At 29.6% G+C, this 27,058-nt stretch overlaps 1 protein-coding gene across 4 annotated transcripts in view; it reads left to right on the forward strand.

Annotated features, from left to right (window-relative positions):
• LOC147807183 (uncharacterized) overlaps positions 1 to 27,058 on the forward strand; it is a 162,537-nt gene that overhangs the window by 130,570 nt on the left and 4,909 nt on the right. The window contains exons 7-9 of one of the 4 annotated variants that reach the window (XM_087167914.1): positions 17,144 to 17,251; positions 20,093 to 20,200; positions 24,076 to 24,129. In XM_087167914.1, coding sequence (XP_087024040.1) covers positions 17,144 to 17,251; positions 20,093 to 20,154 — 170 coding nt within the window. In that variant the 3' untranslated portion in view covers positions 20,155 to 20,200; positions 24,076 to 24,129. Of the gene's footprint in view, positions 1 to 17,143; positions 17,252 to 20,092; positions 20,201 to 24,075; positions 24,130 to 27,058 lie in introns of those variants that run through there. The other 3 variants (XM_087167917.1, XM_087167916.1, XM_087167913.1) reach the window with 3 other exon arrangements.

The raw sequence follows: 27,058 nt of genomic DNA on the forward strand, positions 1-27,058 counted from the left end.
TATAACATTTTTCTAAAAAGAAATTGCATAGAATTTTTTAAATTCCTTTGTTAAAATAATGAAAAGTGTATAGAAAGTGAAAAGTGTAAAAGTGCATTTGTATCATATTTCAAGCTTGAGAGTATGGTTAATATATATATATATAAACCATTTCTGATACATTAAGATAATAAAAAATAAATTCACTTTTAATCAAAATATAGAAGTATTATATGGCGGTAGCCCGTAATTCCTTTTCCCCATATACTCTCTTCTATTCTGGATGATTATGGAGTATCGTAAATACCAATAGAGATAGAATTTCCTGAAAACTTATTGAGAAAGAATTCCAGAAATATAGTAAAGAAAACGAAACTATAGAATTCTTTCTATAGTCAATGTTATCTCAACGTTGTTTTCTTTTTCTGATGTATAGCTCTGTATTTAACTTCACAAATTTTCTGCATTGAAAAAATCAATATATTTCCTTCTATTTAATTGATAGATTTCAGAAGAAAAAAATGCTTGCAAATATTTCCCTACAAAACAAATTATTCTGCTAGATTTGTTCGACATGCCGATAATTAATAAAAATATTAGGACGAAACATTTGGTGATAACTTATTCCGGCAATTTTTATTTCTATTTACTTACAGTATGGATTTTCCAAACAATCCATCGTCTTCTCATTTTGTCCTATACCTTCATTTAATTATATTTTTTTATAATTTTAAAGTCTTTTGACTACGCTTCTTAAGCACAGTTAATTTATAAAATCTTTACCAAGTCTAATATATCAAATTAAATGAGTAAAAACACTCGTCTCTAGTTATAGGCAGATAATTAAAGTAAACTTGCATTGTAGTTACAATGTAGTATATATATATATTTCATTTTAACTCCAGAGGCCGAGATAGCCTGGTCGGTAGGGCGTTGGGCCCATGTCCAAGAGTTCGCGGGTTCGAACCCCGCCGGCCGAAGACACCCCGTGCAGTAAAAATGGTGACTGATGCACGTTAAATCTGTCGAGTTGCAAAGTCCTCCATGTCCCCATAACAAATCAATACCTCTGGTAGTACTGGATTGGAGATCTATCGTTCTCTGATTCAGGTCAAAATTACGATCTGTGGATGAATGAATGGATGTATGAATGGGTCCGCCCTATAAACGGGTGAGACGAATGGGCGTGGCAGAAGTCGAATTCTTGGCCATAGATGGCGCCAGGGGAAAACAAGAACAATCGCACCTCTTTGCCTAAACAGGCATACGAAACCAACCATTTTAACTCCAACTCTATCAGGAATGGTTCAAAATAATGGTTGCCATAGTGACAAAACATGATGCAGTCTTTAGTATTTAAAAGTAAACAATTTCAATTTTAAACAATTAAAGTATGCTTTAAATAAGCTATGTGGATCTTTATTTTCCCGCATAATATTAATATGTCTCACATGTCCTCTCACATGTCTCACATGTGAGACACAATCTCACATGTCCTCTTCAAATATGAATGCTTAATTTGTTATTGTATATCTGTTGAAACGAATATTTAAAATCTTTCCAATAATTGTTGACGAGGAAATAATTTGCTAACACTTCAATTTTTGGAAGCAGTGGTTCATAATTTTTAACCCTTTATGATCGACCCTCGTTTAGCGAAACCCTGAGATTTGAAAGAAATTTCTTTAGCAAATGTAAAAAAAACTTTAAAAACTAAAGACCATTATTCGATTTTTTTAAAAATATTTAACAATTTAAAATTTTATTATTTATTTTAAAACTATTTTATGAATGAATGAGAAGTTAACTTTTTTCATCGTGTAGTTTTTTAACAATACTAATCTTAAAATACACAAGTGGGCGACCTTTGTCCTAAAATACCAAACTAAGGCAAGCAACGTTAAAGAGCACAAAAATATTTATAAAATACAGACAGCTGTTTCGGATGCTCAAGAGGCAACCTTCATCAGAGCAACAGGGCAACCTTCATCAGTGCAACTGTTGCACTGATGAAAGTTGCCCTTTGAGCATCCGAAACAGCTGTCTGTATTTTATAAATATTTTTGTGCTCACTAATCTTAAAACTGTGTTTTATGTCAGACAGTTGAATTTACGAGTCTAATGGGGCATACAATCTAGTTCACAATTTGGTTTTATTGTATACATGAACTGAAGTGCTTTTCTCATTTAAGGGGTCACAGTACCTTTGCAACAATTTTTTAAAATAAAGGTATAATCATTCATTTTGAGGATGCTTTACATGCTCATTTAAGTTATAATCAATAATTTATCTTCAAAAAATGATTAAACTGTTTAATTTCTTGTAAATTTTAAAAAAAGTTGAAAAAATTTTAAATTTTTAAATCCCTAAGGCTTTTTTATTTTAACATATTTTCAATTTTGCATAGTGCTTGCAATATTTATTTTAACAATTTTGTGCATTCATTTGTTGATATATCAATTAGAATATTTTTTATAAATTATTTTGTAAAAAAGTAGAAAAAAAGAGAAAAAATTCCTGTTAGGTATATATAACAAGCCGTAAAAATTGTAATACCTCATAAAATGCTTATTCCATGCACAGTTTAAATAAGTGTATTATACTCAAGATAAAAAAGTTTACTTCAAAGCTTTATCTTAAATAGAAAAAAATCCTTAGGGATTTAATTAAGATTAAGACACAAAATTATCATCTATGCGAAAAAGCACTTTAAAGTCAGACTGCTGGGCAAGTTTCTGTATTAGAACAATTTAAAATCATTCATAACTTTTTTAAAAATGTAGATAGGGAGATGAATTTTTTTCTGTACATTTGAAATACTTTGAAGTTTTATTATAAGCAATAAAAAAAATTTGGTATTTTTGTCATTTTTTGGGTACTGTGACCCCTTAAATAAAAATGAAACAGGACAAAAATAAGCGTTGATTATAGTTATCTGATCAATATTGAAAAACTAATAAAAAATTAACTGGATGAAAAGTTTATTATAGTGTTCGTAACTGATGATGTTGAAATAACGAACCCCTTTGTATGAATGGGGCAAATAATGTGAAGGATATGTTTCCAATCGAATACAAACCAAGCCTTAGAATATTAAAAATTATTTTTCTCATACTTTAATTTTTCCACTCTTAGCCATTCAGAAACATTTAAATTTTTACTTAAAATTCTACTTCATTTAAATATTTTATGTAAATTAGCTTCAAGTAATTATAGGAATTAAAGATATTAAAATTTTTCCTCATTCTGAAATAATATTCTTAAGAATCTTAAAATTAAAACAAAATCATAGTCACTAATTAGTTCTGCTCCTGAAGTAAATTTATTTTTCCTTTGAAAATTAACCGCCTGTGCATAATTCCATTTTAACTTCAAAGACTGCTTGAAGGAATCTAGAATTAACATTCTTTCGCAAATTTAGATTCAACTAACTTATAAATTCTGTTCAGAAAATTAAAAGGACGGACCACTCTTTTTAAAAAAAGATTATTTATTTTTATTTATTTCAATTCTCGCTAAAAGGCGATTTCAGTAGTTTTATTTTTTATTGGACGGAGCAGCCGTCTGTCATTATGGAAGTTTCAAATTCTTTTGCGGGTTGGGGAGCTAACGCAAATGCGCACCAACATACACCCGCCCTTGCTATGCTCACATGCAAGAACTTAACGTAGAAAATTTTAAAAATAAACACACACATTACATAACTTGAAAATATATAAAACATAGACACTATAAAATGTAGAAAACAGAATATATGACATTATATGAAAAATACAGTCCCTTTTTTTTAGGTATCAATAGGCAAGACAGCTATTTTAGAAACAGCTCTTTTTCATCTACATCCTACACACACTTTATTATCTGAACCATAATAAACATAAATTATTCGGCCTAAAATCCAGGTTTTTAAAGGCAAAAATTCTTCTTTAACAAGTACCATCTGTCCTATATTTAAATCATTTTTTGATGTAGCTTGTAACGTTTTTAAATAATCTGACATCCACTTTCGCCATACAAGTAGTACAACTTTTGTAGTTTTTTTGCCACTGACTAAGACGATTATTAATCATCAGTTAAATTTGGCTCGACAATTGATGTTATAGACCTCCCTATTAGGAAATGACCTTGTGTTAAAACACCAAAACTGTCTTTATCGTCGCTGAAGGGCCAAAGGGGGCGACTATTAAGAATTCCTTCGTTTTGACTAAATAAAACGCTGCGTAGTTTTTGAAAATCACAGCTCTAACCACTGGGACACCCGATAAGGGCTATGTTTCAAGTAATCCTTCGGCTAGACACATAATTATCTTATTCTTTGAGCCATGTGGGATATTTTTTGCGACAAAAATGCGAACACTAAAAATATACTACACTATTGAAAAAGTGCTCAAATTTAAAATATCTCATTTTTTTATATAATTGAAAATAACTAAAAACGATTTAATCAAATTTCTTAATTAAAGTTTTAAAAAAATGTTTACTCGCATTTATGAGTTTCTTTTTTGCCATATACTCATACATCTCACTTTCTGCCACTGTTTAAGTATTAGATAAGAGGGAACGTAATTTGAAACGTTTTTTGAAACTAAAGGTTTTTTTTTATTAACTCGAATACTATTCTTTTTGAGTACCTAATATGCATATTCAGTTTATAGTGAAGTGATTTCGACCTAAAAAAACTTAAAATAATAATAATAATTAAACTGATTTATACAATTATGATATAATGCCAGTATTATAACAATCGTTCCCCGTCCCACAGTGGACTGATTGTAAAGACACGGTTCCCATTATAACACGGAAGTCAAGCAACACTGGCGGCGGTCAGTAAGCGAGTGAGTGACCAATTTGATCAGTCTTTGTAGGGACCGAGGGTGAGCAGTATCAGTCCTCGTTTAACTGTTCGACCGTAAAGTGCTCGACTTCGCGCGTAAGTGGTCGGGATAAAATTTGTGATGGCATGTCTTCGGATCAGGGATGTCTGTGCCAATGTGCAGCTCTTGTGAGAGGTACCTATACCTACCAATAATTCCTTAACAACTTGGTTGAATATTTTGTTGAATCGCCAATATATAAAAGATCAAAAATCACTATTTGAAAAAAAAAACATATGAAACTTAAATCGAAGTTAGAAAAAATGCAACTAAAATCACCAAAGCAAATTTATTTATCTGACAAAACTGCAGGGTAAAATAATATGGTGAGTCTTTAATATTGTTAACAGTTAAAATGTTAATTTTAATTGATATACTTAAAATTTGTAATCATTTTGCATCTCTCTATTAAACATTCTCCAGCAGGTCATATCAACCATTTTCATCAAAATGTATTAATTGTAAAGGCGTTAAGGAAGACTTTTATTAATTTGACACAATTCAAGAAACCTGTAGTGTTGAATTTATTTTTAGTATAATTCATTAGTATTGCATCGTATATTTCACTGGTATTGAATCGTATATTTCATTCGTATATTATATTGTCGAACAATATAATTTTCATGACCTGCTACTCGCATACTCTCAAGAACATATTTTTCCTCGTGGTAGCAAAAGTAAGGTGTTCATATTTTAATATATTGTTGAACAATATAATTTCTATAACCTGCTATACTCCCAAGAACATATTTTTCCTTGTGGTAGCAAAAGTAAGGTGTTCATATTTTAATATATTGTTGAACAATATGATTTCTATAACCTGCTATACTCTCAAGAACATATTTTTCCTTGTGGTAGCAAAAGTAAGGTGTTCATATTTTAATATATTGTTGAACAATATGATTTCTATAACCTGCTATACTCTCAAGAACATATTTTTCCTTGCGGTAGCAAAAGTAAGGTGTTCATATTTTAATATATTGTTGAACAATATGATTTCTATAACCTGCTATACTCTCAAGAACATATTTTTCCTTGTGGTAGCAAAAGTAAGGTGTTCATATTTTAATATATTGTTGAACAATATGATTTCTATAACCTGCTATACTCTCAAGAACATATTTTTCCTTGCGGTAGCAAAAGTAAGGTGTTCATATTTTAATATATTGTTGAACAATATAATTTTCATGCCCTGTTACTCGCATACTCTCAAAAACATATTTTTCTAAGGGGTAGCGAAAGTTATGTGTAAATATTTTAATATATTGTAATTTAAAAAACTTTGCCAACGTTTACATATAAATGATTTAATCTAATGTATGCATAAAAATTTAAATAGCTAGATGGCCATGCCCTTAGCAAATTCTATTTCTTTTAAAATAATCTTTAAAATAATAAAAAAATATTAGAAAAAAATTCTGGAAAAATATTTCGTTCAACTCTCAAATGTTGATGGGTTTGTATTAAACTTTGTTTTCGTAAAAGCTGTAGTAAATACTTTTTTAAAGATGCTTTTTAGATCTTTATAAGTCTGGATTTTATGTTTTATAAACTGATATTTTTTTTAACATTTAATATGCAATTTATTGCTGTTTATTTCCATTCTTCAAGGAGAGTACGTAAGCACTCTCCTTGAAGATAAAGAAACTTATCTACTTAAAATAGATATGATAAAAACTTAAAATTGCAAATGAGCACAATACGCATGAAGATAAAAAGTATAAAAAATTAATGATAATAATCCCGTATCTGTTTTATTGATATCTAATAGAAGGTAAATAAATTTCAGAATTAATGTAAATGAAAAATTCTAGGAATAAATTTCAAAATTTCTCTAATCTCTGAAACTATTTTATCTTATGAGGCAAAACCTGACAATTCTTAGATAATAGATAGATAGTTGCTCAATATAAAAATGTAAAAATATTAATTGACCTTACCAGTCAACTGTCTGATGGTATCAAATTCAAATAATTTATTCATTATGTTTAAATTTTTAATTTGTGTTCTTGTTGTTTCTTTTTCATACGGCTTAGAGGACAAATTTGCGCACCGATTACACAATGAAGAGTTACAGTATGAAAATACCTTAAAGAAATTTGAGAGTTCTGGCAAAGCACCCGAAAATACTGGAAAGTGCTTTTTGGAAAATGCTATATATATATATATATATATATATATATATATATATATATATATATATATATATATATATATATATATATATATATATATATATATATATATATATATATATATATATATATATATATATATATATAACAACCCTTCCTTAATTGTCTTAAAATAAATGAAAACTGGAAGAAATATAGGTTGGTCTTTGAATGTATCCGAGCGATTAACAACACTACCTCAATTTATCTTAAAATAAATGGGAACTTGAGGAACTAATGCTTAACCCAAGAGGTTATCCAAGGCATTAACAACCCTTCCTCAATTTATCTTAAAATAAATGGGAACTTGAAGAACTAATGCCTAACCCAAGAGGTTATCCGAGGCATTAACAACCCTTTCTTAATTTATCTTATAATAAATGGGAACTTGAAGATCTATAAGTTAATCCGTGAATATATCCTAGTTTAAACCAACCCTTCCCAGGTAATGCTAATAAATGCGTGTACGGGATGTTAATGGTTAATCCCATGACGTATCCAAGAATAATGTGGACAAAAAAGTATTTAAGACAAAAAAAAAAGCATATGGCTTCAACGCATCACATTATAAATTGAAATGTATTAATTATTTCTCCATACTATTCCCTACGTAATAGAGTGGTGGAAACACTAGGGGAGAGTGGGTTCAATTGTAACAGGGTACAATTGTAACAGAACAAAAATTTCGAGTGTCGGGTTCTAGATTTGGTTCCTAGGTGGCGCACAAGGTGTATTTAATAAATCTACATGTACACCCCTGATGGCAATCATTTTTATGTACTTTTGAAAGAGTTAGATCACAAAAGATATTTTCACGCTACGCAAGTACTTTCTTTGGTATTAGAATATTATATTGTAACAAAGTAATTTTGTTTAAACAAATAAAAATTAGTAACCGAATATGTAAGTGGACACCTTAATTAACATTTCAATAAAAAAAAGATTAGTTTTGCTAATTAACTAGCATTGTTTTTAACAAATAAAGCTGAAATGGCGTCTTGGGGACAATTGTAACAATAAGTAAAGGGACGATTGTAACAGCTGAAAATAAATAATCTTATGTTTACAAACCATTACTTAAGTCTTTAAGAACCACCAATAGTTTCCTATATCATTTATATTATGTTGCATGTGCATTATTTTATTTGTCACCTTTCACAGCATAAATTAAAATTTTTAACCCCTTAAAGTTAAAAGCTTAACCCTTTAGGTCTCTGCTCATTATTATTTTTACTCCTAAAATATCACTACTATTTTGATCAATAAAGAAATATATCACAACTATGATACTATATATAATTAACTACGTTTTAGTTGAATTTATGAACTGTTACAATTGACCCCGTAAGTGGGGACAATTGTAACAAGTGCTCGACTGTCAAAAATTGTTAATAACTAATATAATAACATTTAAAATTAGGTATTTTTTTTTTCTAGTAGAGGATAGTCTACTTTACTCGTCTGTCAATTAATACTAATGACATATTGGATTTTTTGTTAGTTAAAAATAGTTAAGTAAAAAATGTTACAATTGACCCCACTCTCCCCTATATATTCACTCGAGTGATTTTTATTTTATTATTTTTCTCGTTAGGAATATGTAATTTATTTATAAAATCAGTAGCTTGTAGGGAGAAATTGATTGCAATTATAAAATCAACATCCATTAAAAAATATCTTGCAACCAAAATAAAAACATTTTCAGAGTTATTCTTTGTTTTTTGAAAAACGGGTAAAATCTTGAGAATTTAATTGAATTAATTCCAGGAGCAGCAGGTGCCAGTGGATATGACCACGTAGTAACAAGAGGATATGGTGCTGGCTCAGCAACTCGTATGCTGAGCTTTTCGAAAAAGAAAAAAAAAATTCTTACTGCTTTTTAGTTTGTATTATATAGTTTATGTTTTTAATCGCTCTCTTCATTTGTTCGCCGGCTCTTGTTCATTTAGACGGAAGCAGTTATGAGTTACTTCTGAAATTTAGCTTAGATTTCTGTTTTCGGCGTATTGAATGATCTGTTTCAGTTAAATATTATCATCTGGAGTAATAGAAGTTGCGCTTTATTTACGTAGCACTACAGACTAGAAAATTGAAACGGGCTAGCAATTTATTTTGAGCCAACAAACAAAGGTGTTCAGTAAACATAAAGCTAATAAAAATATTTAATCTTTAGAATTCACTTTATTTTTTTATAAAAAACACCATTTCTAACTTTAGAAAGTCAGTTTTGTTAAAGGGTGGTAGTTAAAAGACTGATTCTGGGAAAAAATTAATATTTCAACTAATATTATAACTAATATTATTGAACTTTAATTAAAAAGCTGAAAAATATTGCTTTTTAAATGAAGAAATTGGGCAATATAATGAAAATCTGCTTTTCAAATTGCTCAGTAAATCTTTCTACTGTTTGAAACACCACACTTTTGAAGTTAAAAAAAATAGCTGCTTCTTCGTATTGCACTAGTAGAAATTAAGAAAAAAATCATTAAGAAAAAAAGAAAAAATCACCGTTCTTAACATTTTCTCGGATACAATCAAACTATATTTTACAACTTTATTTTACATGATCAGCGAAATATAATTGGTGATAAATTTTTGAGTTTTTAAGAAAGATTTACCCTTAATTATTATTAATATATGTTTTCCTTTTCCAGTATTAAACTCCTTTTCACTTATTTTTAATTATATTTTTACCAGCGGATGTTTAAACGTCCCATAATCCTAATGAAATGCTCTAAATTTAGGGCATTGCATACAAAAGATATTTTGATGACATGCTGATGTTTTTTCACATAAATAGAAGTTTTTTTTAAAAAAAATATTCTTTCTTTCAAAATTGGTAGATTCATACTTATATTTTTTGTAAAAAATATGTAATATTTCTCACAACTGTACCAATTTAAATTTTATGTATTTTTATGCCGTTGTGCGAATGTTTACACAATTTAGTTTATATAAGATAAAAAATGAAAATTTTGTAGAAGACAATATGAAAATGTGATATTTTATGACATTTTTCTTTACTTCAAGTGTGAATGAAATATCGATAATCTGTATTAATCTGTATCGATAATCTGTATTAGTAAAGATCAAGGCTAATAAAATCACTAAATTGGCAAACAATAAGTGAAAACTAATTTTCAGTAACGATAGTCATTCTATTTATTGAACTTATTAATCATATAAACAAGCAGTAAAATAGTGTGTTAAAAATTATTTTGTTATTTTCTTATACAAAGAAAGCATATTGTTACTACACTGAGAAAAAGGGCTTCTCAAATTTTATAAACAAAAAATGTGTCAAAATAGCTTCAAAAATATAATCGAATTCGATACAGTTTAATATAAGGAAGATTTTTCCTAATTGTTTTATCAATAAATAAATATTAGAATGAAAATGAATTATGAAAGCTGTTGAATTTCCCCCTCATAAATAAATACATAATGGTTCCTTGAAATAAGGTTTAATATTTATTGTTATAATGTAAATCATTTTAAAAATATTGAATGTTCCATGAGTTTCTTTTTTCAGATCCATGTAAGCCTAATCCTTGCAAAAATAAGGCAAAGTGTACAGTCATTAATAATGAAGCGCATTGTAACTGTGATTACCGACATAAGGGAAAATTCTGCGAAATAGGTAAATACATGAACTGGATGTTAATTAAATTAATATTGTTTTAACTGAATACTTTATTCATCTCTACTTTTATATGTTTATGATTGATTAATGTTCTTATAATTGATATACGAGCCCCCAGTGATTACTATCTCTTCCCTGAATTAAGGAAACACTCGGGGGGGGGACGCATTTCACAACCAACGAAGAGCTGAAAGATGAGGTTTTAACAGGGCTCGAAAAACAGCCCGTTCGCCCGTCCTCGGCGGTCAAAAATGCCCCACGGACAACGAATTTTGTTATTAGAATTAATATTTTATCTGTCTGGGAGTACTGCAGCGGTTGAAAGGGGCTTTTCAGCAATGAACTTACAAAGAAACACATTACGTACTGATCTTAAACAAGAAGCGTTAAACGCAATTATGAACATCTACCTAAATGGAAAACCCCTTTCAGATTTCTGAGCAGAAACCTCTGTAAATCATTGGATTGATTGTGGAACTGGCAAACGTCATATTTCATTCATTTAAAAAACGCAGTACCTTCAGATAAATTGACATTCCAGATAACTTGACCTTTGTCATTTAAATTAGAAATACTAGGTTACTATTAGTAACCTAGTATTTCTTTTATTACTGTATAATGTAATCCCAGTATTTGTAATCCCAGTAACTACTAATTCATTGAGCAATTTATATAAATGTTAGTAATAAATAATGGAAAATTATATTTTTACCAATTTAGAAGCTACGGGTTAGTTTCAAAGTAGGACGGGTACATTGTTGATCAAGCCGTCCTCGTGGACGGGTAATATTTCAGAGTTTTTTCGAGCCCTGGTTTTTAAGCTATCTCCGCAGCGCTGTGGCAGAGTTCTACGACTCAGGCATAAAGAAGATGGTACACCGCATGCAACAATGCATTGATCTAAACGGCGATTACGTCGAAAAATAAAGGGAAGTCAGCATTCCAAACATGTATAATTCAATGCCAATAAACATGTTTTTCATTGTGAAAATTCTATGGGAACTTTATTTTATGGACAAACCTCGTATTTGACACTATAGATTAATCTGTAGAGAAAATACAGTGATACCTACAGAAAAGACCACCTCTATGTAGCGACTTCCTTTTTTTTACTACCATTTTTGGGAGGAGCAGAATTTTATCCATAGACATTGTAATGAAAAAACCTTTAGAACAGACCTTTAAAATCTCCCCCAGCGACCTGGAAAACATCTGCACCAAATACGCGAAAGGTCAATTAAGAAAAATCGAAAAGATATCAAATAAAAAATATTAATAAAACAAATAATTAGATTAAAATGTAACTAATATTTGTGTAATAATCATTATTATTTAGAGAGCTCATTTTGACGGATCTCTAAAAGAGAACAACAACCTCATGTTTCAGTTAGAGTGCACTAAAGCCGCTGCTATCAATGCTTTATTTTTGAGTTGAAAATTAAATTAGAAAAAAAAAATTTTTTTTAGAAAGAACTAAACGTCTAAAACAAACAAACCTCTTCTCGTCCTTTAAAGCATTCCTAATTTTCATGAAATAAAATTAAATGAGAAACATAAATGTTTATTTATTTAAAATAGTTTATGTTCGATCATTCATAATTGTTATATTTGTTTTTACACATAATTATATTTGTTGGGAATCATTTTTTTTTACGGTAAATTTTATTAATCTATCCGGTTTTCACGACGCCAACACAAGTTACATTTCCTCACCAAGGAAATTGCACTGACTAAAATTAAAATCGTTTGCGAAAAATCAGGAACCTTCGAAAATATTTTGAAGTGAATAAGGGAGGTAACCTCTAAGAACGACCTACCTCCATAACAACCATTTTATTCTGAAACAGAGAGTGATCGCTCCTAACAAAATAAAAGCAAATTTACAAACCTCTTTAAATGCCAACTTCTTACGCATTATGGGGAAAAAATTTCATAATCATAAAACAGCTTCGGTTTTAGAGTCGGATTCTTTGTTTAAAAAATTTGTAGTAATTTGTTGCAAATTTGTAGAAAGTAATTTTCTCCACCACTACATGTGATTGATTCGAAAGTTCATACAAAAAGCCGCTGTATTTTGAGATGAGGTTTTCAAAATGTTGACAAAATAACCTAAAGCTCAGAAAGATTCGGAATGTCTACCACTCTATGAAATATTTTGCCAAATCTGTAGTGTTTGATAGCCCTTTGTAACAAATATCGTTGTGTTCTACGAAAAAAATGAAAAGTTGTCATTTTTGTTTAAACCAAAAAACAAAAAAAGTTTTAAGTAAATATGCTACCGAAATGACCAAAACCAAGAGAGCGTCAAATTTCAACAGAAAATGTCAACAATATTTGTTATATCCAATATTAATTTATTCGTTAATATTATTATATTTATTCGATATTTTAACATATGCTGAAGATAGATTAGAAAAAAACTTCAGTGTTCGGAGTGCTGATTAAATGCATACTGGGCAGGAGTACTCAATCTTAAAAATACAATAATGTAAGTCATACCGGAGGAACGTGTATCGGGAAGTCACTAGATCCAGAATATATTTCGGACATTTTACCAAAACGACTATAGTGACAGTCAACATTCTCCGGCGGAAGACAACAACCACTAATTTTGGACATTCACAGTAATAAATATAAAGCCAACGAAGTATTTAATGCTTAGATTTCACTTTGTTTTAAAAATAACATCATTTCTAAATTTGGAATACTACTATAGTTTATCCGTGGTAAATAAATCGCCAAATTATCTGAAACGGTTAAAATCATTACTAATGATGTCAATCTTTTACAAAGCATTCGGGGGCGGGGGCTCCTTTCTTATTAAAAAGTAGGACTTAAACATTATAATGAAAGAAAAAATTTTCAAATTTTTCAAAAAAACTTATTTTGTAAGAAACATGATTTTAAAGTGAGTTAATTAACTGTTTCAACGTGTTTCACTGCTATATAGCAAAAAATCCCGAACAGTTATAATATACCTATGGAAATAATACTTGGGAACAGTTTGATTAAAAAAAAGGTAAAAACCACTACCTCTTAGAAAGATGATTCTTTTCCCTTTAACTATTAATTGTCTTTTCATCAAGCAATTACCAATTAAAGAGTGAAAAAGAGCTGTAGCAATGCCCAATCTAATATAATAAAGAGTTCACGCACCATTTTTTTATTAAAAAAAATACATGTAGAAAAATTTACTTCTCGTCGTCTTATGAATATGTTTTGGAAGATTGTAATGAGGTTTAATGCTCATTGTTATAACATAAGACATTTTGAAAATAATGAATGCTTGAATTCTTATTTTATTTTATTTTTTTTTGTTGCAGATACATGTGGAGGTATTTCTTGTTATAATGGTGGAACGTGTTTAGTATCTCCAGATAGTGCAAGGTGCATGTGTAATTATCCATATAGGGGAGAATTCTGCGAAATAGGTAAATATATATGAGCCTCGTGTTAGCTATGTTATGTAGGATTTTAACTGAATTCCAGAATGCCTTCTGAAATTATGAATTTAAAAACGTGATGATATAAAAAGATTCTATAGTTTATATACTTCTTGTGACCACCACTACATGTTAATCTGTGCATAAGAGGGGAGGCTATCACTTTGATCAGCCCGCGTAGGGACCTTGGGTGAGCGGTATCGGTCCTCGTTACACTGTTCTACCGTAAAGTGCACAACTTCACTCGCAGGTCGTTGGGCTATCATAGCAGGGTAGCCATCCCCTCTGCAGAGGATCAAAATTGCGAAGGCATGTCTTCGGATCATCTTCATTGATGTTTCCAAGACCGTCTTCAATAGCCCATTGTGCAGCTCTAGTGCGACGTAAATAAAAGTACCTACCGAACAACAAGTCAAACTGTGAAGAAAATATATCTATAACGAAATTCTAAATTAAAATAGCATGTTGAGTAATAAAATTCGTATTATCGTAGAAGCAAATTTATTAATAATTTTAAATTTTACTGGCACCAGATGGAAAATATAGCATATCTAACAAATGTCGCAGTGTACAACAAAAATTATAATGAGGAAGACAATTTACTTTGCTCCAAAGATAAAGGCTTTTAGATTTTTGCTTAGTTAAAATATAACATCAATTATAGTTTTAGAAGGCCAAGAATTTTAAATGGTGGGAGTTTAATAACCCACTTCTTGAAAATATTAAAATTATTATTATTATTATAAATCTCTTACGAAACATAGAAGACTTTCTTATGGAAAAAGTAATAATTTGGGCAATTTAATTACATGCTAATATATGGGAGAGTGGTACACCTTGGGAACACAAAGCATATCAGGGAAAAGGGAGGGTGGTACAAAGCATATCAAGCATTTTTAAAAAGTAACGAGCAAAAGTAACGAGAGTACAAGCAAAGAAGTGCAGATACTAAACAAAAAAAGTAACGTTTTTAAAGTGCATTAAAAGGAAATTGAAAATTTAAAGTAACCTAAAAGATCGTTAAAAAAGTGTGTGCGTGCGTGCGTGCGTGCGTGTGTGTGTTTAAAATTATTAATTTTAAACCTACCAAATATTTAGAAATTCTGTTTTTTAATTGAAATTTGTAGTAATGAAATAATTTGTATAAAAATTACAATAAAAATTATAATTTCAGTTTACAAAAAAGAACGAAATAAAAAAAAGCATCGATATACACAGGTAAAAATATAAAAACCTTTAGAATTAAAAATTACATTTCGTTTTTCTTTTCCTTAATTTAATAAAAGTAATTTCAGAATTTTAAATAAGGACGATCTTTTAATTTGATTATAGATATTTCGTTTGAATCCAATCATAATCAAACATTAGAGCATAAAAATTTTATTTTTAAATTTATTCATATGATGAATTAAATTTTTATATGCTAAAATTAAAAACAGAAGAAATTATTATTTTTATTCACAATAAAAAAAAATATTAAAACTCTATAATTCTAAAATAATTTCTCTTCAAAAGAAAAAAAATCATAAATCAAGTTTTACATATTTCCGTCTCATGAATAAATGTTTTATGATTTCTTTGGAATGAGGTTGCATTTTCATTGGTATTAAGTAGTAAGTTGTTATTTCTTCAAATGTCCAAATACTACTTGTCAAAATGGCTGACCATGTGTACCAAAAAACAGTGGTCCTTCATGTTTATGCAGGTACCCATATAAAGTAAAGTTTTGTGCAATAGGTAAATATATATAAACATCCTGTTAAATAAATTTTTAAAGTTTTAACGGAATGTTAAAATCCAACCACTATCCGTTAATTTAAAGAAGAAAAAAAAATTTAAATAAAAAAAAACACTTTGACCTATAAACGGTAAAATTGCCTCTTAAGATAGAAAGTTCCTATTAAAATACAAAATCTTATAATTTACTTATCTCAAAACAATACAAAGGCACAGTTTGATTTAAAAAATGTTAAAAAAAATTTAAAATTTATGCATATGATGAATTAAATGTTTATATGTTAAAATTCAAAAAAGAAGAAACAACTATTTTTGTTCACAATCCACGAAATATTAAAACTCTAGAATTCTTTTTTACGCATATTACGCACTTCAATTAAATAAAACATAATTTTTTTTTATTTAAGATCTTAAATGCCTTAATACTTTTAACTAAATATAGTATTTAAACTAAATATAGTATACGGAATGGAAAAAATTGTTTTACTGTTGAATTAATATTTTACGAAACTCAAATCTATAAGTTGTTCATGACATTGAATTTAAACAATATATTTTTTGACATGAAATAAATTTTAAAGAATTATGACAAAAAATTTTACCAACGACAATTAAAAAAGTGACATTTAAAAATAACAAAAATGTAATTTTAAATTTATATTACAAGATGTAATATTAAGGGAAGGGGAGGAGAATATTTCGTTCTGTTACCTGTATTGATGCCACATAGTCAATAGTAACAAGTTTTAACATTTTGGACAGATTAAAACAAATTAGGTAAGACTTTATGCATTTATTTAAATATTTAGAAAATTAATTACAGTCATTTCAGTCATTATCAATTACAGTCATTTATTTCATTTTATAACCAGCGTTGAACAGCCGACCCAGTTTTTATTTTAACAACTATAGTAACATTCCACTCCGAAAATTGACCTCCTGGATCAAGGATTGGGAGAAATTTGCCTTCTTGGAGGACGTTTTGCTGGAATTTTCAGAATTTTTATAATTTACATAACTGAAAACAATAAAGAGAGACAGTTTACTCTAAAATTATAATATCCCTTATCACTACATTGTTTTACAAACAATTGGATAAAAGAATATTGAAAGAATTATTTTATCCAGACGAAGTCTATTACAGTTAAGAGCTTAAGTAATTTCTTTTCAAAGGAAAAAAAATCATAAATTAAGTTTTACTTTTTACCGCCTCATAAATAAATGTTTTATGTTTTCTTTTGAATGAGGTTGAATTTTCATTGGTATTAATTGGTAAGCTGTTATTTCTTCAGATCCATGTGCAAATACAACTTGTCAACATGGCGGAACATGTGCACCCGGAGACAGTGGTCCTTCATGTTTATGCAATTACCCATATAAAGGAAAGTTTTGTGAAATAGGTAAATATATATGAACCTCCTATTAAATAAATTGTTTTAATTTTAGCTGAATATTAAAATCCAACCACTATCCATTAATTTGATGAAATAAAAAAATTTTGTAAATAAAAAAAACACTTTGACCTAAAAACGGTAAAATTGCATCTTAAGATAGAAAATTCCTATTAAAATAAAAATCTTATAATTCATCTATCAAGAAACAATACAAGGGTCATTCTCACAAAAAGGTGATTTTTTAAGTCCCTTAGTAATAAATATTAGGAAATACAGCAGATTTCTTAATATTTTTCTTCATCATTTTTCGTAAAGTTCTAACTAACAAATCATAGGCATTTCTGCTAAATGTATTTAATATTTCATTCTTTTTTTTTAATAAACATAACTTCAAAATCCCCTCCATGGACGTCCCTACGTCTGCGACACAAAATAATTTTTAATGGCTGTTAAACAATTTAAATGTTATTTTAATGATTTTTGTAGTTTTCCTAGTTAAATGTTTATAGTAATTTTTTATTTAATATTTTGTTAAAAAAAATTTCTTTTTATAAAATAAATGACTAGTAAACTTTGTCCCTCAAAAATAATATCTCCCTCCGTGGACAATTAATATAGTTCCATAAATATGCAATAAAGGGCAGCATATACGAAATCCCTATAAGACAGTTTCTGGGAAAGGTAACTATTCAATTTTATAATGTTAACTATCAGTTGTTTTTGTTTTCTTTGGTGTGAGTTTTGGATTGAGGTTTGGCAAAGTTCTCACCGTATACTCCGTGGACATCATAAAGAAGGTAAAAGAAAATTATTTTATTTTTGATAGATGAATTTTAGATTGCAAAAATAGTATATTTAATAAAAAGAACTGCCCCATTTTTGTAACTTTGAAATTAAAAATCAGAAAAATTCAAGAACAAGTTTTTGTCTCCTCCGTGGACATAACAAGTCCACGAAGGAGAAGACATAGTCAATGGAAGAGACAATGTGTTAGATAACCATAATACAATTTTAATAATTAAAAAACTATTTTCTTTTAATTGATATTTCTTAAAATGGAACAAATGTGTTAATTTGTTTGCATTTTTAAAGAAAATCAATTAAGTTTAACTTTTTCTTATCGGAGAAGTAAACATTGGCAATTTTTCTAAATAATTTCTGTGATGTTTAAAATTTTTTTTCTCTTCAAATTTTAGGAAATAAATGGCAAAACCAAAATATAAAAAAAAGAAAGCAATCAAATGTTCAAATGCAAAAGAGAAGGGAACAAGAAAAAACTCAGCATGAGACAAGCTAGACAGAAAAAAAAAAGAAAAAAAAGAAAGCCCTATATTGTTTGAAGAAAGTAAAAAAAAAAAAAGAGCAAGAAACTTTAAAATCTGTATCAGAAAAAGATTTAAGAGAAAAATCGTGATTAAATGTACTTAAATTTCTAGAAATTGATAGAGCAAACCGTTTGGGCCCAGGGAAAAAAGAAACAATAACAAGAAGAAAAGAGAACAAATAAAAACGTTATTTGGATTATAGAATGTTTAACTTGCATAAAATAATCATAAAAGAGTACCCTCAGCACTCAACTTTCATGTGGAGTCTGAATTTTTATTTCAATAGTCTTAACATTTTAATTTATTAATATTCAGTAAGATTTACTTAAAAAATTGTTCACCTATGTTAAAAATGGATGTTTCCTTTCATAGCAGCATGATTAATCAGAAGTAGCTCTATCTCTAATAATGAAATATTTTATTATTTACTTATTAATGTTAAACTCATATCAGTTGTACCCAATAATTAATGAATTAGTCTTCATTGGCATTTTATATTTTATAAAAAATGTCTCCTCCGTTGACTATTACATCACCTCCGTGGACAAGGCAGAATTTAAAATATTTTAAATCTTGTAAAAAATAAAGTAAAAAACTTGACCATTACTATAAGGACATATAGCAAAAATAAATAAAGGCATTTATGTAGTTTTTATCACTTTTTTAAATACTTTAATTTTAAAAAATTTCTTAGTCAATTTATACCTTTTCAGTGAGAATGACCCACAAAGGATCAGTTTAATTTAATAATTTAAAAAAATACTCAAATTGCACTTTTTTTTAAATTTATGCAAATGATGAATTAAATATTTATATGTTAAAATTCAAAAAAGAAGACATAATTATTTTTGTTCGCAATCCAAAAGATAGTAAAACTCTAAAATTATTTTTTACGCATATTACATTTTGACAAAATGAAACATAATTTTTATATTTAAAATCTTAAATGCCTTAATCCTTTTAACTAAAGATAATATTTAAACTAAATATAGTATGCGGGATGGAAAAAAATTGTTTTACTGTTGAATTAATAGTTTAAAAAACGCAAATCTATAAGTTTTTCATGACATTGAATTTAAATAATATATTTTTTGTCATGAAATAAATTTGAAAAGTTATTAAACAAAACATAAATTAAGCATTAGGCATTTGGTTAAAAACATGAAACTTATTTTAGTTAAAAAGTTAACTGCTTTTGCGTAATATACTGCCATCTGCTTTAAATTTTTAGAATTTTTATAATTTACGTTACTGAAAACAATAACAAGAGACAGTTTTCGATAAAATTATAATATTCCGTATCTCTACATTGATTTAAAAACAATAACGTAAAAGAAGATTGAAAAACTTATTTTGAGAAGCAAAGTCTATTGCAATTAAAAGCTTAAGCAATTTCTTTTCAAAGGAAAAAAATCATAAATCAAGTTTTACTTATTTCCGTCTCATGAATAAATGTTTTATGATTTCTTTGAAAGAAGCTGAATTTTCATTGGTATTAAGTAATAAGTTGTTATTTCTTCAGATCCATGTGCAAATACTACTTGTCAACATGGCGGAACGCGTGTACCCTTAAGTAGTGGTTGAAAATGTTTATGCAAGTACCCATATAAAGGAAAGTTTTGTGAAATAGGTAAATATGTATTAATCTCCTGTTAAATAAATTGTTATAATTTTAGGGAATATTAAAATCCAACCACTTTCCGTTATATTGTTGAAAAAAAATTTTGCAAATAAGAAAAAACACTTCGACCTAAAAACGGTAAAATTGCATCTCAAGGAAGAAATTTCGAATTAAAATAAAATCTTATAATTTATCTATCCAGAAACAATACAAAGGAACAGTTTGATGTATTAATTTAAAAATATATTTAAATTTCGTTTAACTTATTCATATGATAAATTAAATGTTTATATGTTAAAATTTAAAAAAAGAAGAAATAATCATTTTTGTTCACAAGCCAAAAAAAGATAGAAACTCTTGAATTCCTTTTTACGCATATTACATTTTAATTAAATGAAACATAATTTTTATATTTTAAATCTTAAATGCCTTAATCCTTTTAACTAAATATGGTATTTAAACTAAATATAGTATACGGGAAGGAAAAAATTGTTTTACTGTTGAAATAATAATTTACAAAACACAAATCTATAACTTATTCATGACATTAAATTTAAATAATATTTTTTTTGTCATGAAATATATTTGTAAAAATCATTATGACAAAAAATTTTACCAACGACAATTTTAAAAAGTGACATTTAAAAATAACAAAATGCAATTTTTTATTTAAATTACAAGATGGAATATTAAGGGAAGGGGATGAGAATATTTCTTTTTGTTACCTGCATTGATGCCATCGTAGTCAGTAGTAACAAGTTTCAACAATTTGGACGGATTTAAACAAACTAGGTAAGACTCAATGCATTTATTTAAATATGTGGGAAATAAATTGCAGTTATTATACTCTATTTTATAACCAGCGTTGAACAGCCGATCCAGCTTTTACGTCTAAGACTACTAATATTCCACTCCGTATCTTTATACTTTTGAATCCAATCCAGAGGAAAATTGAACTCCTGGATCAAGTATTGGTAGAAACCTGCCTTCTTGGAGGATTTTTTGATGAAACTAGCCCGCATTTACGTTACTTGGATAAGAAAAAGACGAAAAGCTCCCACGGTTAGCCTGAGGGCAAGAAGATACTAACCCATGATCCGTCTACCCCACTCAGGATATTTCACGTCAGCGTTTATTTGGTGCGATCCGGGTATATATATATATATATATATATATATATATATATATATATATATATTTTTACAGGGTGTCCCAAAAGGTCGTTTACAAACTTAACATGCTGGTCTGTCATATCATGATGAACAAGATTTACATAGGAACTTGTGTCCGAAAATTAAAACTGAGACTGCTTGAGGGCGATAAGTACAGTTTTGGATGAGGAGAAAAAAATGATATCGATAGCGGTGTTAACATGATTTTTATTATAAAACATCATTACATCAGAGCAAATGCTCAAAATTCCTTCCATTCGCCACAATGCACGTTTCACAGCGTCCTGGCGATAAGATCCATCTCCGATGTTACAGGTGTCTCGTACACTATGGACTTCATGTGTCCCCACAGGTAGAAATCCAGGGGAGTCAGGTCGGGGGATCGCGGCGGCCATGGGACTGGTCCGCCTCTACCGATCCAGCGATTAGGATAAATCCTATCGAGGTATTCTCGAACAGCGTAGCTAAAGTGGGCAGGCTCTCCATCATGCTGAAACCAGATGTTTCGGCGTGTAGCGGCGGGAACGTCACCCATCAGATCCGGCAAAACTCTTTCTAAAAAAATGCGATAGGTATTTCCGTCGAGGCGTTCAGGTAGAAGGTAAGGGCCAATCTACATGTCACCGATAATACCAGCCCAAACGTTTACGCTGAAACGTTGTTGATGTGCATGGGCACGTGTACATCTTGGGTTTTCATGTGCCCATACGTGCATGTTGTGCAGGATCACGACATCATCCCGTGTAAAGCAGGATTCATCAGAAAACAAAATCCATGATGGAAAATCTGGCTGTGCGACCCGCTGTTGCAAATACCAGCGTGAGAATGCAATGCGTTTGGGATAATCGTCAGCGCACAATGCCTGTACTTTTTGGAAGTGGTAAGGGTGTTGCATGTCATCGTGCAGTATGCGCATTATGGTGGAACGAGCTACACCCTAGACACGTTCGACTTCTCGGAGACTTCTTTACGGGTTGATGGCATACTCCTGTAGCACGGTTTCCTCTACGTCAGATGTGCGTGTAGCACGTTCTCGACCGATGTGGCTACGTGCTACGAAAGTACCTGATTCACATAATCTTCGGTGCAATCGTGCTGACGTCAGTTTGGGAAGCGCTCAAGGTACGTCCGTGCGCGGCTTGTCCATTTCCATCAGCTGCGCCGTATATGTAATGCATGTCGGCCATTTTTGCGTTACTAAACTCATTCATTTTTCTCCTTCAACGTCCACGCCTAAAATGATTGTTTTTCCCACTCTCCCGTTTTCGTGCAATTATCGCCCTCTAGTGGTCGCAGTTTTAATTTTCGGACACAAGTTCCTATGTAAATCTTGTTCATCATGACAGACCAGCATGTTAAGTTTGTAAACGACCTTTTGGGACACCCTGTATATATATATATATATATATATATATATATATATATATATATATATATATATATATATATATATATATATATATATATATATATATATATATATATATATATATATATATATATATATATATATATATATATATATATATATATATATATATATATATATATATATATATATATATATATATGCATTTATATATATATCTTATAAAAAGCATCTTTCGTCTGTTTTTAATTTTCAGAACAGAGGAGAGGGTATTCAATCTTAAACTGTTTGTTTAAATGTGTTTTCACACAGGATTGGTACACCAGTTACATGATGTCTATTAATAAAAGAGCACTCTCGTAATAAGAAGATGAAGATGTTTTGTTGCCTTTATTTTTAGCATACGGTGTTGTAAGAAAAATTAGTAATTTGTTTGAATAAAAACATTTGAAAATTTCGAGAAAAAATTGCACGAGGAAAATTTTTAAGAAAATTCAGAAAAAATAGAGATTAGTATCCTCACTTTCGTTATCAACGCTCGTACTTTTGCCCCAAAAAAGTAACAAAAAAACAGGTAAAAGTACTACTTTTAAAATGTAACAAAGTACAAGAAAAAGTACGTAATTTTTACTTCTACTTCAGTTACAAGTAATAAAATAAAAGTTGTGTCTTGCATACTTCGGAACTAACAGCTTAGCCGTGCATTTTACATTGCATGTTTTGCAATATGCTGTTGTACCATTGGACTAAATTGCAATTGTACTTCAGGACGAATCCGATAAATTAAAAAACGGGGGGGGGATTTTCCTAGTAAGAAATGAAACTATTTAAAAAATAGGTGAAGAAGGAACAATATGTAATTTGCCTTCACCCTCTAACTCCGAAGCAAAAAAGAAATTACTTTATTTTTTTTTAAATTGTTACATTTATGTTCATTAAACAAAACATAAATTAAGCATTAGGCATTTTCTTAAATACATTATACTCATTTTAGTTAAAAAGTTAACTGCTTTTGCGTAATATACTGCCATCTACTTTAAATTTTTTGAATTTTTATAATTTACGTTACTGAAAACAATAACGAGAGACAGTTTACTCTAAAATTATAATATTCCTTATCACTACATTGATTTAAAAACAATAACATAAAAGAATATTGAAAAACTTATTTTGACGAAGCAAAGTCTATTACAATGAAGAGCTTAAGTAATTTCTTTTCTGAGGGAAAAAAATCTTAAATCAAGTTTTACTTATTTTTGTCTCATTAATAAATTCTTTATGATTTCATTGGAAAGAGGCTGAAATTTTCATTGGTATTAAGTAGTAACTTGTTATGTTTTCAGATCCATGTGCAAATACTACTTGTCAACATGGCGGAACGCGTGCACCCATAGGCAGTGGTTGTGAATGTTTATGCAAGTACCCATATAAAGGAAAACATTGTGAAATATGTAAATATATATGAACCTCCTGTTAAATAAATTTTTATAATTTTAAAGGAATATTAAATTCCTTCCACTATCCGTTAATTTGTTGAAAAAACATTTTTGCAAATGATAAAAAACACTTTGACCTCAGAACGGTAACATTGCATCTTAAGAAAGAAAATTCCAATTAAATTAAAATCTTATAATTTACCTGTCTAGAAACAATACAAAGGAGCAGTTTGTATAAATTTAAAAATATATTTAATTCTTTTTTAATATATTCATATGATGAATTCAGTGTTTATTTGTTAAAATTTATAAAAGAAGAAAAAATCCTTTTTGTTCGCAAGCAGAAAAAGATTAAAACTCTTGAATTCTTTTTTACTCATATTACAATTTAATTAAATGAAACATAATTTTTTTACTTTAAATCTTAAATGCCATATTCTTTTTAACTAAATATAGTATTTAAACTAAATATAGTTTGCGGGTTGGAAAAAAAATTTTACTGTTGAATTAGCAATTTACAAAACGCAAATCTATAAGTTTTTCATGGCATTAAATTTATATAATATATTTTTTGTCATGAAATAAATTTGTAAAAATTATTGACAAAAATTTTAATAATGACAATTTGAAAAACTGTCATTTAAAAATAACAAAATGCAATTTTTGATTTAAATTACAAGATGGAATATTAAGGAAAGGGGAGGAGAATATTTCTTTTTGTTCCCTGCATTGATGCCATCGTAGTCAGCAGTAAGAAGTTTCAACAATTTGAACGGATTTAAACAAATTAGGTTAGACTCAATGCATTTATTTAAATATTTAGGAAATAAATTGCAGTTATTATATTATATTTTATAACTAGCGTTGAACAGCCTACCCAGCTTTTACGTCTAAGACTACTAATATTCCACTCCGTATCTTTATACTTTTGAATCCAATCCAGAGGAAAATTGAACTCCTGGATCAAGTATTGGTAGAAACCTGCCTTCTTGGAGGATTTTTTGATAGAACTAACCCGCATTTGCGTTAATTGGATAAGAAAAAAACGAAAACCTCCCACGGTTAGACTGAGGGCAAGGAGATACTAACCCATGATCCGTCTACCACTTAGGATATTTCACGTCAGCGTTTATTGTTGGTGCGAACCGGGTGCGGAATTCGTATCGACCCCTGATTGCTGGGATTCGAATCTTGTCCACCTCAAGGCCTATCCCATGAGGCACCATGGCTCATACCTACAGTCATTGTTGCTTTTCATGAAAAAATTGTTTGTTTTTAGAATATAAAGACAGGAAATATATATATATATATATATATATATATATATATATATATATATATATATATATATATATATATATATATATATATATATATATATATATATATATATATACATGTAAATGCCTTGGTTACCATTAATAAAGTCAATCAAGACATTTAATGATTATGCTTATTCTTTAATAATAACATGAGTCACACAGACTCTTAAACAATTGAGATCGAACCACACAGGTTCCAATTTCATACAGAAACATATTTCAATTAACTAATATCACTTAGAGTCTTAACCACTAAGGTTACCAGTTTCACTTAGAAACAATATCAACTGACTCTCTTCATTTACATCAAGAAAGTTATATGCCTTTCGTTCAGACGAGCGACATCTGGCGGGATAACATAGAGGTTATTGTTTCGCTTATTGCACACACACATTATATATATATATATTTTTATATATATATATATATATATATATATATATATATATATATATATATATATATATATATATATATATATATATATATATATATATATATATATATATATATATATATATATATATATATATATATATATATATATACACACTCATGGACTAAAAAATTAGCGCGCACCTAGAAGGAGTCGTCAAAATGAAACAAAATTTTACATACGTAATGACTACATTGGTATAAGTAAATGATTAGAAAATTAAAGAAATATGATAATTTATTTCAGAGAAAAAGGCAAAAGAACGGAGGAGTTAATACACCGTTGGACCCCCTGTAGGGCGAATACGCGATACGATACGATCGGGCATTGAGGCATACAAGTTTTGTATGATGTCTTGAGACATTCCGTTCCATATTTGCTGTAACTTTGCCTCTAGTTCATTCAAACTCGTGGGATGCCCAACTCGCAATCCCAAATAATCCCAGATATTCCCGATTGGGGACAAATCTGGGGATCGGGCAGGCCAAGGAAGGGTAGTAACAGTACGGAGAAAGTCTTGTGACACCCTTGCCGTATGAGGCCGAGCACTGTCTTGCTGAAAAATGGCTCCTGGAAGCCGTTGCATGAGTGGCAACACATGTAGTTGCTGGATTTCCTGGACATACCGCCGGGCTGTCATGGTGCCACGGAATAATACTAGGGGCCCCTGTGTCTTCTCGAACCATACGAAGGCGCCTGGCTGAAAGACAGTTGGTATCGCAGCGCCCATTACGTGTGCTGCTCATGACGCCCACCTATCGACACCACCGTTTGGAGTTTTGCAGCGCACGAGGAAACTGAATTGCAGTGGAATGGAACCAGGTCGTCTTTAGCGACGAATCCAGATTCAATCTCAGCTGTGATGACAATCGTGTTCGTGTGTGGAGACCCGTGGTGAACGTCTCAATTCTGCCTTTGCTGTACAGCGAGGCACTGCTCCCACAGCTGGTGTGAGGGCATGGGGTGCCATTGCCTACAATACACGGTCACCCCTAGTATTGTTCCGTGGTACCATGACAGCCCAGCGGTATGGCCATGAAATCCTGCAGGCACATGTGTTGCCTCTCATGCAACGGCTCCCAGGAGTCATTTTTCAACAGGACAATGCTCTGCCTCATACGGCAAAGGGTGT

Source organism: Parasteatoda tepidariorum, chromosome 7 (genome assembly GCF_982258835.1).
Source record: "Parasteatoda tepidariorum strain Cologne lab strain chromosome 7, Ptep-v5.0, whole genome shotgun sequence".
In the NCBI taxonomy this organism is placed as follows: Eukaryota; Metazoa; Arthropoda; class Arachnida; order Araneae; family Theridiidae; genus Parasteatoda; species Parasteatoda tepidariorum.